Raw genomic sequence first — 17,404 nt, forward strand, 5'->3', positions numbered from 1 at the left:
ACTCATGCTTACATCATAGCATAGTGGTTGCTAGGCAACAAAACCAAATGTCAGCTTTTTTCATCAGAGCATATCATAGTGTACTTTAAAAAAAACACGGTCTTATAAGATGAAACACTTCCATCTTTCAGTCATACTGTGCTACAAATCAGTCTTTTTATCATGGTAGAAAGCAGTGGGAAGCTCTTTGCATTTTCAAAAGGGAGCTATAGGTAATATAATTATGAAAATCCCTGTGAATGTATATCTGAAGCAGTTAGTTTAAAAGGACATGTGGCACGTAACTAATCAACTGACTTACTTCCTTTCCCTCTTCATAGACCTATACCCGCATGCACTTACTTACATGAGGTTTTCAAGGGTTGATGCCAACCTGTTATGGAAGGCCATTTACATACAGTCTTGCTTTGCCCGGCATATTGTTTATACCATTGGTAAAACCTGACAATATTTAAGAAAAACTTAAAATTGAATGGTGGTTTGTTTTTTTTTTAAGAGCTTTTCACTGGTGCCTTATGGTCATTTCTAATTTGAGAGAGCACTTAGTTTTGTGATGAAAATAGAATTAAAGATGGAATATATTCAAAGAAAGCTCACAGAATAGCCTGTTAAATAATAACTTAAGGAAAAAGCAAACTAGGATAAAAGTAAACACTTCATGCCCCATCCATACACATTGTTATATCAATATGTACGTGGAACATGCACGTCTAAAAATAGTAGTAAATACATAGCACGGGGTAACTGTAACACAAACTGGGTAGACCAGGTGGCCCTGTTTCGAGGTATGCCTGATCAATATCAAGCCTCCTCTAGTCTTGATCACTCACCTCATCTATAAAACAGGACTCTGACAAGCACAGATCAAAAAGGGAAAGGAGGAGTCACTAAGAGAAACTGCCTGAACTCTCACCTTTTATGTCACCAAGGTGAACATGATAGGAAAAGACTGGGGTAAATACTGAAGTAGAACACTCTGCTGCAGAGTAATCGTAAGCATGAGCTTTTGAGTGCACCTGGATTCAAATTCCAGCTCTGCCACTGAGTTGCAAAAGCTTATGCAAATCACTTCACCTCTTAGAGCCTCAATTTCTTCCTCCTCTGTTAATTGGAGAAGGTAAAACATTCCTTCCAGAGTTGTAAATATTCAGATGACACAATGTGTTTAGGCACAGTAAACATGCTTGGTAGTTATTCTCATTATCTTTATTTCCTGAAATGATCCTGGAGTCTTTCTGTCCTTCCCTGAGCTAGACTGGAATGACAACAAGGAGGAGTGAGGTCAAGCCACACTGCAGGAAAATTCTAATGTTATCTAGGTGGTTAGGGACCTGCATCTCCATGACCTTGGAGAACAAGTAATAGAGAAGGGCACAATTAGTTAACTTTCCAGTTCTCACTGTCAAAAACTAAAACCTCAAGTCCCCTTCCAGTCTTCAGACTCTACTGGTCACGTCTCAGCGTGCGGTCCCCATTGCCATTATCAGAGAGACACTTCCTTCCCAGACCCTTTTCCCAAACAATAAAGGATTGACGTTTGAAAACATCTGCAGTTCTTTTCATTTAAACCCTGGCCGCTTTAAAGGTGGCAAAGTTTGGGGGTTTTTTTTAATCCTTAAACTGAAGGAAAATTATCGATGACCCTTTCCTCCCATTGTATTGCATGAGAAACTATAGAACATAATTACTTTGTACTGGGTTGGTAACATAAACATTGTTCTTGGCCAGGTGGAGTCCATCAATATAATTTGTAAAATACAGATAAATGCCTGCACTTACGTGGTAGTAATTATCTCCTGATAAAATAACAGTTAGTATTTGTCGTTTAGTTTGTGACAAGAAACCCTGATCTAGGCTCTCTCCCACTTACTAAGATGGAGTCATTTCATCACAAGAAAATGTACTAGTTTTTTCCCCAAAACTAGGAGAGGGGTTGAGAGAGACAGAAATCTCTTTTCTCTCCACATGTGAATTACACCTTTCCCTTAAAGGGATCCTCCCTTCTTAACAACTGCATATGATTTTCTGTTGTGTCCTTTCTAACACAATTTGTGCCTTTTCCCTTAGGCCCTTGATGGGTTCTTCTTTGTAGTGAACCTGGAAGGCAACGTTGTATTTGTTTCGGAGAATGTGACCCAGTACCTAAGGTATAACCAAGAAGAGCTGATGAACAAAAGTGTATATAGCATCCTGCATGTTGGGGACCACACTGAATTTGTCAAAAACCTGCTGCCAAAGTCTATAGGTAAATGATTATCTGCTGGGGTCTCCCTCCTCCCCCAGGCACACATCATCTTGGTTGGAGAGGGTCACATAGAACTGGGTGTTCCGTCAACTGGGGATAAGAGTAACTGGGTAGTTCTTTAGAGAGACTTACATTATTTAAGCTTGAAAGTCCTGGAGAAGAGGACATCTGCAGATAGGGATCTTGAATGAATGATTGTTTTGATCCTGTATTTAAAGTACATGACAATTATTCAGATGGAAAGGACTCCTGTGGCCACTGTTGTCGTGGGGTTTGTTTCAGTGTTTTTTAAGAGGGTGCCACATGGCCTCCCACTCCATCCAGTGCCAGCCACCTCCGATTTGTGCTTCTTGGCCATGGCTCTAAGAAGTAGTAGGTCGGGAGAAGTTTGAGGTTTGACTTCAGAAAAACAAAATTTTGCGTGCTGCTCGCGAAGAGAGTATGTATGTGGGTGCCTGCAGCCTTCTGAAGATTCGACGTTAAGGAACAAGGGGCATGTAGAGGGTCGGATGCTCCCAGCCCGGCAGCCCTGAATGGGCTCTTTGGTTTCCCAGACGCTTCGGTGGCTCTTCCCCCGTACCCACTCTCGCTGTCCCACCCATGTTGCTGACTTCCTCTCCCTCTGAAGATGCTGTCCAAAAGTGTCCGGGAGTATCGAAGGCCGCACTTTAAAGTGGGTGGCTCACGGCGTGGGCCCACCTTACCTGCTGCTCCAGAGTATGAACGTTCCCACTTACTAAGGGGTTCTTTTTTTAATATTCTCACTTAGACTGATGATGCTCAGAACATCTTCACAGATAAAAGGAAGTGCATATTTTAGTACAGAATAAGGTCAAGTCCTGAGTTAGCAAGTATTTCTGTTCTCTTTTTTTTTTTCAAATGGTTTATATTAGCCGGTCTTACTGTTAACCACAGTAAATAGAAGAAGGCCCTTTTTAAATTCCATGATGGCTAGCTTTTCCTTGGTATGATAACCCTTTGTTCAAAGTGACTGCAACAGTAACACAAAACATATGCATATTCATGTGAGAGTCTTTTATTATATTCTCTAGTAAATGAACAAGAAAATGGGATTTCTTAGTTCAAGTAACTAATATTTCAGATCTCTTCAGTAATTTGATGACTTCCTCAAAGGACCCATACTTATTAATTCACTATTATTAATTCACTTGTCTATAAAGAGCTCTTTTCTTGACTTTATACTGTACTTTTTTTATGTTTTAAAATTACTTATTAACCTGAGTTAATAAGAACTCTTTTTTCTTCTTTCATTTCTCTGTGTAGTATCCATTATGGAAATAAGCTTTTAAGACTACTGATGGCGGAAGAAACCTCCCAAATGTCTGCATAGACGTATAAAGCTAGCTATGGTTCCTTCTGTAATTCTAAAACAGTTTCTTGCAGTTAACTTGATATTTCCTTTGTTCTTTCCAGGGTGTGTTTTCTTTTTTATTCCTTGGCAGCCCAGTGGCTATGCACTTAGCGTTGCATTCACCAGAACACCTAGATGTCTTTTTAAGTATTTTCCCACTAGGGAGCTTTGAGAGTATGTTTGCTTATCTTATCACTGGCCCTTTTTTTCCGATCCTCTCTTTCATTGTCCTACTGGTCGTAATATTTTTCAGATAAAACATAAAGAACAGTAAAGAAAAGAATACCAAAATGATGATTAGGATTGGTTCTGATTCCAGCTCTTCTAGTAGCTGAAGATCTTTCTCATAGGTTTTTTCATCTGTGGAATGAGAAAGTGGATCTGATGATCCATGAGAACAACCTTACAGTCTCCAAATCAGTCATTCTTTTATTTCCCTTGATTTCTCAAATTTCCCCAAAGTGTCTTTCCTCTGTGTCATTCTCTCTTTCTTGAATTAATACATACATTTCTAAGTATTGACACTAAAGGAGAAGACCTGTGAAGTAACCTTTCACTTGATAAGAAATAAATGACATTAGCAGTGCCTCTGTGGGGATTTTTCAGTCGAATTGAGGAAATGTGCATGAAATAGAGTAATTCAGCAACAGCCAAGTTATAGAATACACACCAAAATTTGTAAAATTCTACAAAAGAAGGATCTGGGAGAGAAGGCAGAGTGGGGATCTCGGCCTCAGAGCAGGGTACATCGGGGTGGGAGAAATAGCGGCCACTGGACACTTGAGATAAGGTGGCAGGAGCACTGGTGTCCGTGTGGGACCAGGGGTGGAGGATGGTGGGGGAGGCTTGTGCTGGCCAGTGTGGGAGATCTGGTTAGAGGGATAAGGTGGGGCTGGTTAGTGAGATTCCATCTATCAGTCCGAATGGCCTTCATATCCCTGACTACATCAAGGCAAAATCCTTTTTAAGAACTTAATGCATGCTGTAAGTTGGTGCCAGTTCCAGATTTTTGAGCAGGGGGTAACATATCTCGGGGTAAAATATCTACCTAAAGTACAAGTAGGTTGAACTAAATTTCCAAGAAATCAGAGTAAGGAAAACCCAAAAATGAAGAACAGTGTTCTAGTAATAATTAAACAAGGCCTGAACCTGAAGGGAAGGAGTCAGCGTGAAGTGTAAGAGGCGTAGAAGTTATTTTGAAAATCCCAAGCATTTTCCCAAATTGTTAAAACATTAGCAGCGTTTTGATAATTTGGCAGCAGCGAGTCTGATGTTCGTTTCTTTATAATTATCGGATTGCTTTTGCCTCCCTCAGTGAATGGGGGATCCTGGTCTGGCGAACCTCCTCGGCGGAACAGCCATACCTTCAATTGTCGGATGCTGGTAAAACCTTTACCTGATTCAGAAGAGGAAGGTCACGATAACCAGGACGCACATCAGAAATATGAAACTATGCAGTGCTTTGCTGTCTCTCAACCAAAGTCCATCAAAGAAGAAGGAGAAGGTAGGGCCAGATCTGTAGGATATCTTACATATCTGTGTATTTATTCCTGTGCTACTTTTTTCATACTTAATTATCTAAAATGAGTGGCCACACAAAGAAAAATTTAGAAGTGGTTTCTTCATTCATTTTAACCTACTTAATTTTTGTGATAAATTCCATTTTTTTTTTAAAGATTTTATTTATTTGTCAGAGAGCACAAGCAGAGGAAGCAGCAGAGGGAGAGGGAGAAGCAGACTCTCAGCCGAGCAAGGAGGCCCGATGCAGGGCTGGATCCCAGGACTCTGGGGTCATGACCTGAGCCGAAGGCAGACACCCAACTTACTTGAGCCACCCAGGCGTCCCATAAATTCAATTTTTAAGTCTTTAAAACAGCACTCTCCAACAGAATGTTCTGCAGTGATGGCAGTATTATATATCGTCCATGTCCAATGCAGGCCCCACTAGCTGCATGTGGCTACTGAGCACTTGAAATTTCAGTAATACAATTGGGGGGCTGAATTTTCTATTTTATTAAGTTTACATTTACACAGCCACTAGTGGCTACCCTGCTAGAGAAGCTCTGTTAGTGGTTAAGCTTCCCAGGGATCCGAGGCTCCACTGAATGTCTACTGCAAGCAACGAGCCACAGACCTAGAAAGATGCACAAGTACAAACAATATTTTTCATATACTTTCCAGGGGTTAATGGATTCCGTATAGTTCATCCAGGGATGCAGGTCCATAATATGGTGTAATAGAATGATACTTAAGAGAGGATGGAGATGGGAGTGAGTGATGGCGAAGATCTCAGGCCCTTCCCCTTAAAGGACACTGCTGTAGCGTCCACCCCCCCACCCCCCCACCCCCCCGTATCCTCCCAAGTAAGCCCTTCTGTGCCACCAAGTGACCCTCTCTCTTACGAGGCAGTGCTGAGGAATGCATTCTGCGTACAGAATAGAAGAGAAAGCATAGAAGAGAAAGCGTGGTGGGTGGGAACCTCATGGGCTTTATCATCAGACATGCCAGCTCCTGAGTCAGGCACTTACCAACTCTGGCTTTGGGCAAGTTTTTTGACCTCACTGAGCATCAGTTTACTCTCTCTTTTTTTTTTAAGATTTTATTTATTAGAGAGAGAGACAACGAGAGAGGGAATACAAGCAGGGGGAGTCGGGGAGGGAGAAGCAGGCTTCCCACCAAGCAGGGAGCCCGATGCGGAACTCGATCCCTGGGATCATGACCTGAGCCGAAGGTAGACGCTTAATGACTGAGCCACCCAGGCGCCCCCACTCTCTTCTCTTATCAAGTAAAGTCAACAATCCCAGTATCAGAATGTAGTCAGGATTAAATGAATACGCCTGAACCATGATCGACATTAAATAATCCAGAGTGTCCGCAACTTACGATGGTTTGACTTACTTTTTTTTTTGACGTTAGGATTGTCGAAAGCCATACACAGTCAGTAGAAACCTTACTTCAAATTTTTTAATTCGGTTCTTTTCCGCGGCTAGCGATATCCCTACAGTCCTCCCTCAGGATGCTGGGCAGTGACAGCGAGCCACAGCTCCCAGTGAGCCGTGCGATCACAAGGGTGAACAACTGGTACACTTACAACTGTTCTGTACCCGTGCATCCGTTTTGTTGTTCACTTTCAGGATAGTATCTAGTAAATTACATGAGATGGTCAGCACTTTATTAAAACACAGGCTATGTGTGAGATGATGTCCAACTGTAGACTAGTGTGTTTGAGCACATGTAAGGTAGGCTTGGCTAACTCATAATGTTTGGTAGGTTAGGTGTATTTAAATGCATTTCTACCTTTCAATATTTCATCTTAAAATAGGTTTATCGGGGGGGCCTGCGTGGCTCAACTGGTTGAGCATCTGACTCTGGATTTCAGCTTAGGTCATGATCTCAGGGTCCTGGGATTGAGCCCCAGGTCAGGCTCCACACTCAGTGAGGGGTCTGCTTGTCTCCTTCTCTCTCTGCCTCTCCCCCTGCTTCTGCTCTCTCTCTTTCTCTCAAATAAATCTTAAAAAAAAAAATAGGTTTATCAGAACATAACCTCATTGTAAGTTGAAGAAGATCTGTAGTTCATTCTTTTTGAAAAAAAAAAATGCAAGTAATTTGTAATTTAAATTTTATTGAAAAGTAATGGAACTCTCATAGATGACATAATTTTTCAAAATTAAGTTTTTATGTAAGCAATGTTGAGGGATTTTTTTTTTCTTTCTATGCAATAGACTAAGTGCTGCCAGTTACCCATCTAGGATACTGTTCTAAAGTGGTATAAAAAAGATGTAGCTGATCTAATTTGTGGTTTTGTGCTGTATATTTAAACATTTTTGTACATTTAAAGTCTGGTTCTAAGATGTTAACACAATATGGCGTGAGAGTGGGGTTTCCGAGCCATAGTGTGCTCAGGTTCGAATCTTGGCTTCACCAGCTTTGTACATTGTTGGGCAACTTACTGAAACTCTGCGCTGTGGTTTCCTCCTGTGGTAAATGGGGAGAACACCAGAGCCTGCCTCGTAGAGCTGTCACTAGGACTAAGTGAATCAGTAGCCTCTAAAGCAGCTAAAAAGATGTCTACCTCGTAGTAAGTGCTCAAAAATTTAGCTTTTTATTATGTTGAGAATGAGGATTACATTTATATTTGAGATACCCACTATTACTGGATATATTCAAAGAAATTCTTTCCCAGACTTAAAGATGAACAGTCATAAGTCAAACAGACATAAAATATGAAGACTATTTTTTTTAACCTTTTTTCCAGCATTTTTGAAATTGAAAAATCTACCCAGTGTGCTCTGCATGTTACAAAGATAAATAAAACATTTCCCTGTTCTCTAGAAGTGAACAAGGGTGAATAAACCAATTGAAGTGGCTAAGTAGTAGTAAAGGCTCAGCATTGGCTCTGTGAGAAACTAGCCAGGGCTGAGATTCTAACCGGGCATGCGGCTGTTCTGGCACATACGACACTTTCCAGGACTTGTTCTCTGAATTCGCCTCCAGACTCAGTTTATAGTCTTTGTTGTAAAGTGCATATTGCCATTCTAGGGCTAGTTACATGGTTGGCTAGAAGGTATATCTAGTGTTCCTGTAGCGTGATAAACCAAAAACTCAAGAAGCAAACCCTTGGCAGATCAGAGTATCGGATTTTAGTTTTCGTCATTTGTGTACTTAACATTGAACTTGGCTGGTTGTCACTGTCAGCCATTGAATAAGAAGGGATTATGTGCTCCCCCACCAGCCCGTGGGTGGACTTCTGCAGCGTGTGTCCTGTGGCTTCAGCCGTTTCCCCAACCTCCCCCAGCCCATCCTACACAGCACACCCTAGCCTGTCGTCCCCCAGCGGCTTCCCACTCAGGCGGGGAGAGAGTGAAGTCAGTGAGCAGCAGAGGTGCATAGTGTTTTGCCATTCCCTCCTGCGTTGATTTACAAGGTCGTGTTATCATAAATACATTTGAGTTTGTGTGAATCACTGAAAAAGCCTCATACGGTAACCATAAATGTATGTGATTGAAGATTTGCAGTCCTGCTTGATTTGTGTGGCACGAAGAGTTCCTATGAAGGAAAGACCAGTTCTTCCCTCGTCAGAAAGTTTTACTACTCGCCAAGATCTCCAAGGTACCTTTTCTTTCCAAAGAATATCTACATATTTGTAAGGCAGGGAGTCTGTTTAGAAGATTGCAAAGAAGCGGGGGACAGTGACGGACACTGGGGCGGAAGCGTCCAGGGGCCGCAGGAAGGAGAGGGAGGGACACTTATTTTCACTGTCTGCCCTTTTGCTTCGTGTACTTGTGCTACCTAGTCTAAATAAATAAATTTTTATATTTTAAAATGTTAATCACTTCCATACATAATAGATGAGTATGTAGGTGTAATGCTTGCTGTTATTTAATAGGCAAGATCACTTCACTGGATACTAGCACCATGAGGGCAGCCATGAAACCAGGCTGGGAGGACCTGGTGAGAAGGTGCATTCAGAAGTTCCATGCACAGCACGAAGGGGAATCCGTGTCCTATGCTAAGAGGCATCATCATGAAGGTAAGCATCTCTCCGTGGTATTTCTCTTGAAGTTAACGTAGCTTTATGCTATATTCCTGCTTCCTGTGGGAGCTTTCTCTGAAACAGTGATCCTGAAGTTCACCTCAGGAAACTTGGATCTGTTGACTTTTTGTGTTCATATGTACTTGCATCGTCTGGCCCAGAAAATGTCGCCATCTAAAGGAAAATCTAATAGAAACCTGTGGGACAGAAGAATGAGATAAACAGCAGATAATTTCATAAAAACAGAAGAAAGGGAAGGGAAAGAGGTCATTTTCTCTGATCCTAAGGCTTCTGTATGTATAAGACTACATAATAAGGTGCCATTTAATATCAAAAGAAATCTCTGAATCATAAGGAAAATCTGGAAATAAGAATGAAATGAAATTTGCAAGAGCAGCTGAACTCCCAGTAGAGGTAACAGTGGGGTCCCAAGCCCTCCTTCCAGATGACCCCTGAAGACTGTTTCTAGAAGGCCTGAAGAAATGAAGTGACTTGTCTGAGGTCACAGGACAGCTAGACTGACAGTTAATTAACAAGACAGCTAGAACCAAACCCAGAACTTCAAAGTCCTAGGTCAGTAATAATAGCAGCCCTTACAGAGCACCTGGTCTGTGTCCAGCATCTTCCTTCTGTACAGTATCTTGTTGATCCTCAACGCACCTGTGAGGTAGGTGTTAGGACTCGAGCTATAGAGGAGGAGGCAGAAGCGGGTGAAATGACTGGCTTGTCAGCAGTGGAGTTTAATCAGAGGCACATCTTGGCCGTCCCTCTGCTGTGCTTTGCACAGAATCACATTTCCTCAAGTGCGTTCTGGTTTTTGTTATATTGGTGAGAACAAGAAAAACTGCCTTTCCTTAGCACGTATTAAGAACTAAGTGGGGGAGAGAGACACTTCTCCTGGTCTTTTGGTCCTCCTCTCACAGGACACTGTATGTCCTGGCAGGGTGCACCCGGTTCGGAGGCCTGGATTCTCCAGGGAGGGGCCGTGAAGCCTGTGGGCCAGCAGAGTGTGCCCTGTAACTCAGTTTGGCAGATTGTCTGCATTTTGGCAGAAAAAAGTCCTAACTCCTCATTGAAAACAGAGGTTTAGCTTATCATCTTGCATTTAATTAATGTGCATCTGTGACCTTAGCATTTTACCGGTAGTGTTTGTATGCATAAACTCTGTGCTTTAAGATTGCTTATGAAAAAGTACAAATCATAGTAGATGACCTCCCTCCCCATCCCCTTCTTTTTTTCTCATCTTATTCCTCTTTTTCATCTTATTTATCCTTCTTAGAAGTAAGTACATAATCCAGCAATTTGTGCCTTTCAGCATTTTTCTCTAAGTTGGAAAGAATAAGAGGAAGTAAAGAGGGCGCCTGGGTGGCTCAGTTGGTTAAGCGACTGCCTTCGGCTCAGGTCGTGATCCTGGAGTCCCCGGGATCGAGTCCCGCATCGGGCTCCCTGCTCGGCAGGGAGTCTGCTTCTCCCTCTGACCCTCTTCCCTCTCGTGCTATCTCTCATTCTCTCTCTCTCAAATAAATAAATAAAATCTTAAAAAAAAAAAGTTTTAGAAGAGGAAGTAAAGAGTCTATATTTGGCAGAAATCAGTATTTAACCTACTATTTCACTAGATCTGGTTTAAAATTTAAAAAATAATAACAATGGGGGTGCCTGGGGGATTCAGTGGGTTAAGCCTCTGACTCTTGATTTTGGCTCAGGTCATGATCCTCAGGGTCATGATACTGAGCCTGGAGCCTGGCTCCGTGCTGTGCTGGACGTGGAACCTGCTTAAGATTCTCTACCCCTCTCCCTCTGCCCCTCCCTACCGCTCTCTCTCTCTCAAATAAATCTTCCAAGAAAAAGAAATAGTAACAACAGGGGCGCCTGGCTGTCTCAGTCGATTAAGCATCTGACTCAGGTCATGATCTCAGGGTTGTGGGATCAAGCCCCAAACTCAGCGAGGAGTCTCTTCTCCCTCTCCCTCCCTTTCCCCCCGCTTGTGCCCTCTCTCTCGCTCAAATAAATAAAAATTATTTTTAAAAACAATAAAATAAAAAATAGTAAGAATAAGAAATATGAATAAGAAATCACCATGAGCAAACACGTTCAGTGTCCTTGAGCCCTGAGTAGCAACGCCCTACACTCAATTCTGTGGCTTCCTGATTCCTTACGAAAGGGTTTATAGAAATGTATCAGTCACTGTGGTAGGCTTAAACAGGCCGGACCCACTGAAGGGAAACTACAAAATGTATGAAATACCCTGCATCCAAACGTATGAAGTAGGTAAGATTGAAGATAATCAATCACATTGAGTAAAAATCTAAAAGTTTGTGTTTAAATGGAAGAGCTTCCTAAATGAATTCAGGTGCATGCTTAAACATATCTAATTAAATGGAAATAGAAAATCTTAACTGATCACAGATGAAATTCCAAAATTGTAAGCTATTCAAAATAGGAATCCCGTTATAAATACTGTATTCATTCTGCTTTATAGGAACCTACTCATTGTGCAAAGCAAGATACAGAGACGTACAGTAATTCATTTCCAGGACTGCCACTCCTGAGTAACTTCATGTAACAGTTGATGGCAGAAATACCTAAATACTGCGTGTAACTGAAACTGCACAGGGGGTTTCATTTGGGAAATTGCTCAAAGTGAACTTTTTTAAAGAAAAACCAGAATCTATGTTGTGTGTCAGTGACTCCCTCCCTCCCTCACTCACTTGTGGCAATTTTGTGGCATAGTGAATGTGCTCAATCTGGCTCTTCGTGGGGCTAGCTATTCAATCCACAACATATATGTAGAGGATTATGTGAGAAAAACATGGTAGTCTTCTTAAAGTGGTTTAAGAGGGTAACCAAATTATATGGCTACTTTTTTTCTGAATCAAAATGTTCTTTTTAAAAAAAAGTGTTCTTTTTAAATAGGCAGTATTTGACAGCTTTAAAATATAGTTGTTTTAAAAGATAAATCTGAAATCTTATTTTAAGAGAAATTGTTTTAACCTAGTTGATTTGTTATATTTTCTTCTGTTGTCTTGAAAATGGAAACACCAGATCCTTTATCCAGAAATTAAACCAATTCCACTTTTATTGTTTCAGTTTTCTATTTAGCCTTTTTCTCTTCTGAAAAGATTTTTCTGTTTATCTTTTCCTTCCTGTTGTCCTGTCCACAGAAATAACACTTCTTACACACTGAGAAACAGAATGGGTGATAGTATTATGAGATACTTCAAGATGAAAAGATGACTATTCAGAGAATATATTTAATGTCATAAATTTTACTGTAATATTTTTATTAGTTTAAAAGGAAATTAAAGGCAAATTGTATACTTTAAAAGTATCGTGTTTACGCATTGTATTGTTTTCTGATATTTTGAACAAATCTTTGTAAAACTAGTTCTGAGCCAACAAATGGTTTACACTCTTTCATCATGGTACTGAAGATTTTAAAAAGAATATAGTTTGAGGGTCCAAGCCTTATTTAGAACAAAACAAAACCAAACAACATACTGAATTTATTAGTATTTTGAGTAAAAAATGAACGTGCTTTTAAAATGTTAAAATGTTTCAATATCATGAAATAGTACTTACAACTCTTGTTAACATGCTGGTAGGAAAATAGGAAGATGAAGTTTATTACTATTAGTATGTCTTATCCCGCCCCCCACTCTCAGATTTTTTTTTTTTTCTAAACATGCATTCTGTTTCCTTGCTTGCCTACAGTGCTGAGACAAGGATTGGCGTTCAGTCAAATCTATCGTTTTTCCTTGTCCGATGGCACTCTTGTTGCTGCACAAACGAAGAGCAAACTCATCCGTTCTCAGACTACTAATGAACCTCAGCTTGTAATATCGTTACATATGCTTCACAGGTAATCCTCGTTCTAAGAAATCATTTTCCCTTCCCCAAATCAAGAGGAAATGGTTCAGAAGCAATAGATTCCGCGCCCCCCCCCCACCACCAGAGCTTTTCAGCCTTGTGAGACATTTCTGTTCATCAGCCCCAGGCAGGTAAAATAGAAAAGTAAGTTGCTACGAACTTTTGGCTAACAGACAACTTAGGATACCGGCAAAGTAGGCTATACTTGGAATCTGTGCCTTACTACTAGTGAATTTTAAAACCCAGCTGGAAGAACACAGGCTAGCGCTCACTTTGCTCCAACAGGAGCGCCTGTCATACCGGAGAAGGGAAGTCAGTCCGTTCCCAGGGGTGACACATGCGGTGCAGAAATAGTGAAGCCACTAGTGGGACTTCTGCTCCTGGGCGTGGAAATCTGCAACTTCCAAATATATATATTTAGAGGGAATATTTTAGACTTTTCCCCCCCTTCAGGTTTAAATTAACTTCTTGATTTTGGCCTTTGGATTGAAAGCTAATAAACATTTCCATTAAAAAATGACAGTACAGAAAATTGAATGCTGATTTTAAAACAAATGTCAAACTATACTGTTTTAGAGCACAAATTTAGGAAAATGATTACATTTCGAGTTATATAAATATGTATGTATGTGCCATATAAAATTTGATGAGGTACTATCAGAAGATATATAAAGTTGCTCTGGTTAAAGAATCCCCTTTTATTACATTTCTCGGTTATATACTTTCTTATTTAGGAATAAAAAAAAAGTCAGGCATCCCTGTTTGCCAACTGTTAATAAATCTGACCTCAAACTGAAACAATTTGAAAGTGATTACAGATGTGCCAAATTTCACCCCCCTAAGTGAAAGCTGATGTTTGACAATTTGTGAAACCTGTTTTGTTTGGATTTGTGAACACATGTGGTAACTCACAAGTGACTGCCAAGGCTGTAAATTAAAGCTCACAGGGCTTGGAAAATCATCTAGCCCGGAAAACCTGCTTTTAGTCACCAGTAAGGGAGTGGATTGGAGTTGTCTGGGCGTTGGGGAATAAGATCACAGAGCAAGGTCACTCTGAAGTTCTGTCCCATGTTGTCTGTGTTGGAGGCTCTCGCTTTGACCTGCAAGGGGATCTGTTAGACAAGGTGATCTAGTTCTAAATACTTTTGATAACTTTACTGGCTCTAGAACTTGTGGAGTCTCTACTAGTTAGGGGCGAGTTCCCCCCTCTCCCGCTAAGTTTGCTGTCCGTCTTGAGCCGGGTAGTATACCTCGGAGCTCTCTGGGCTTACAGATGTGTCTCTTGTTAAGAATTGTGATCTGGCAAATAATTGAAGACAGCTCTGCTTGTTAGGGTCCTTCCTTTAAGATGGTAAAAGTTCTCAGTTATTCATGATAATATACCATGTAATGAGAAAGATAATATTATGTAATTGGAACCCCTCTAATGTCTTCTCTGGTAACTACAATTTCAATCCAGTAGCAGTCACATTTAAAGACAGCTCCTCTGTAAAACCGCAGACATCTTAATGGGTTGACTGAAAAACATCCCTCTTGGTCCAAAATTATGCGTGCTCAGTCTTGTCCATAATTGTAGATTGTTTCATCCAAGTATTATCTGTCCTTTAAATGTAGTCTGTTCTTTTAAAGAAAAGAGGCCATCTCATTTCTTTAAAATTAATAACAACTCGCTAAATGTGTTTCCTTTTATATTTCTTTCCTCATCGTACAGAGAGCAGAATGTGTGTGTCATGAATCCGGATCTGACGGGACAAGCGATGGGGAAGCCACTGAATCCGATTAGCTCTAGCAGCCCTGCCCATCAGGCCATGTGCAGTGGGAACCCAGGTCAGGACATGACCCTCGGTAGCAATATAAATTTTCCCATCAATGGCCCAAAGGAACAAATGGGCATGCCCATGGGCAGGTTTGGTGGTTCCGGGGGAATGAACCATGTGTCAAGCATGCAAACAACCACTCCTCAGGGTAGTAACTATGCACTCAAAATGAACAGTCCCTCCCAGAGTAGCCCTGGCATGAATCCAGGACAGCCCAACTCCATGCTTTCACCGCGGCATCGCATGAGTCCCGGAGTGGCCGGCAGCCCTCGAATCCCACCCAGTCAGTTTTCGCCCGCAGGAAGCTTGCATTCCCCTGTTGGAGTTTGCAGCAGCACAGGAAATAGCCATAGCTACACCAACAGTTCCCTCAACGCACTTCAGGCCCTCAGCGAGGGGCACGGGGTCTCACTAGGGTCGTCGCTGGCTTCACCAGACCTGAAACTGGGCAATTTGCAAAACTCCCCCGTTAATATGAATCCTCCCCCACTCAGCAAGATGGGGAGCTTAGACTCCAAAGACTGTTTCGGGCTTTATGGGGAGCCGGCTGAAGGTACGACTGGTCAAGCAGAGAGCACCTGCCGTCCAGGAGAGCAGAAGGAGGCGGACGATTCCAGCATGCCCCAGGCTGTGAGCGGTGAGAGAGCTGACGCACAGAATCGGCTGCATGACAGCAAAGGACAGACCAAACTCCTGCAGCTGTTGACCACCAAATCGGACCAGATGGAGCCCTCGCCCTTACCCAGCTCCCTCTCGGACACAAACAAGGACTCCACAGCGAGCCTGCCTGGTCCTGGCTCAACACATGGAACCTCGCTCAAGGAGAAGCATAAGATTTTGCACAGACTCTTGCAGGACAGCAGCTCCCCTGTGGATTTGGCTAAGTTAACAGCAGAAGCCACAGGCAAAGAGCTGAGCCAGGAGGCCAACAGCACGGCTTCCGGCTCAGAAGTGACTATTAAGCAAGAGCCAGTGAGCCCCAAGAAGAAAGAGAATGCACTACTTCGCTACTTGCTAGATAAAGATGATACTAAAGACATTGGTTTACCAGAAATGACCCCCAAACTTGAGCGACTGGACAGTAAGACAGACCCTGCCAGTAACACAAAATTAATAGCTATGAAAACTGAGAAGGAGGAGATGAGCTTTGAGCCTAGTGAGCAGGTAAGTTGTGTAATGTGTTCTCTCAGGTATACTAATCCATATCCATCAAGGATTTTCACAGGGGCATTTGGAGGCCTCAGGTGAAGGGATGAAAATAAGCCTTCTCCTTTGTTGTTCTCACTTGGAGACAGAGTTAATTCTCACTGAAGCTCCCTGTTCCAAATACTCCTGTCTAGCAACGAGTGACACTTTCATCCACGAGGGGAAGGCTGACTGATTTTTTTTTTTTCCTGGAAAGGGCCAAGTGGTGAGTATTTTAGGCTCTACGGACCAAACAGCCACTGTGGTCCAAAAACGGCCATAGACACTATGCAGACAAATGAGGGCGCTGTGTTCTAATAAAACTTTACTGACAGCCACTGATATTTGGATTTTATACAGTTTTTGTGTGTCACAAAATGCTCTTCTGATTTTTTTTTCAATTATCAAAAAATGTAAATCCCTTCTTAGCTCGGGGCCATAGGAAAACAGGTGGTGGGCAGGATTTAGCCCACAGGCCAGCTGTAGTTTGCTGACCCTGTTAATAGAAGATGCCTAAATTGGGGATAATCACTTCCTTGAAACTGGCTTTGTCAGGGCAGACTTCATTAAATAATTTCCCATTTACCTTTCTCTTTAAGATCAGAGTTTGGTTTTCAAACCTAATGAGGAACATCGCGCCCTTCTCTATCGTCAGCCGAACCTTCTGGTTAATGTTAAAGAATTCTTTCTTTCTTTCTTTTTTGGAGAGTTATTTCTGACATAATGGTTTGGCATAAGATGTTTCCTGGGGACTCAGTGACGAGCTGGGTTAATGATCCAAGACTTCACCCTGCTTTATCAACTCCCTCTCTAATACCTGGGAACAGCCCTGGACTTCAAATCTTTTAAGTCCTCGTTGGTTAACAAGTGAAGAAGCTGCATTGGCTTTTCTACTTAAAATGGTTCACTAATTTGTCTTGAAATTTGTTTTGCAAGTAGGGAGTTGATGTGTCCCTGTCTTGGGGGACTAGGTGTGCGTGGGGAGAGGAGAGAGCAACACTCCCTTGCTATACTTGAACTCTGCTGAGTCAGCCAAGGCTGGCCCGGGGGCAGGGCTAGGATTGAAAGCAGGAATCAGGAAGGCTGAGGCCAAACACGCCCGCCCCACAGAGCGGGGCTCCATCCGCCCTTCCAAGCTCTTAGCTTCCTTCATTTCTTTCACTTTGATGTCTTGGCAGCTGCTGTATTCCTGTAAGAGAGATAGGATTTTTTTAAACCTCCATGCCCTTCACCAGGGAAACATCCTAATTCTATAATCATCTTTGATAATTAACCCTGGAACTTAGATGTTAGCGGCAGGGTTCGACAATACCGCTATTCTGTAATACAGTAAAATCAGTAAGTGGGGGAACCTCAGTTTCTTTCAGCAGAAAGTTAGTAGCAAA

General features: G+C 42.0%; 1 protein-coding gene across 7 annotated transcripts in view; it reads left to right on the forward strand.

Moving 5' to 3' along the window:
• The window catches only part of NCOA2 (nuclear receptor coactivator 2), a 285,919-nt gene that overhangs the window by 224,451 nt on the left and 44,064 nt on the right, over positions 1-17,404 (forward strand). For all 7 annotated transcript variants that reach the window (XM_088022803.1, XM_028113019.2, XM_088022804.1 and 4 more), the window contains 6 exons: positions 2,068-2,245; positions 4,933-5,121; positions 8,625-8,726; positions 9,004-9,147; positions 12,862-13,009; positions 14,729-15,998. In XM_088022803.1, the coding sequence (XP_087878929.1) occupies positions 2,068-2,245; positions 4,933-5,121; positions 8,625-8,726; positions 9,004-9,147; positions 12,862-13,009; positions 14,729-15,998 (2,031 nt within the window). The remainder of the gene's footprint in view (positions 1-2,067; positions 2,246-4,932; positions 5,122-8,624; positions 8,727-9,003; positions 9,148-12,861; positions 13,010-14,728; positions 15,999-17,404) is intronic.

Source organism: Eumetopias jubatus, unplaced genomic scaffold (assembly GCF_037043125.1).
Source record: "Eumetopias jubatus isolate StellerSeaLion01/CBP00866 unplaced genomic scaffold, mEumJub1_p1.0 scaffold_4, whole genome shotgun sequence".
In the NCBI taxonomy this organism is placed as follows: domain Eukaryota; kingdom Metazoa; phylum Chordata; class Mammalia; order Carnivora; family Otariidae; genus Eumetopias; species Eumetopias jubatus.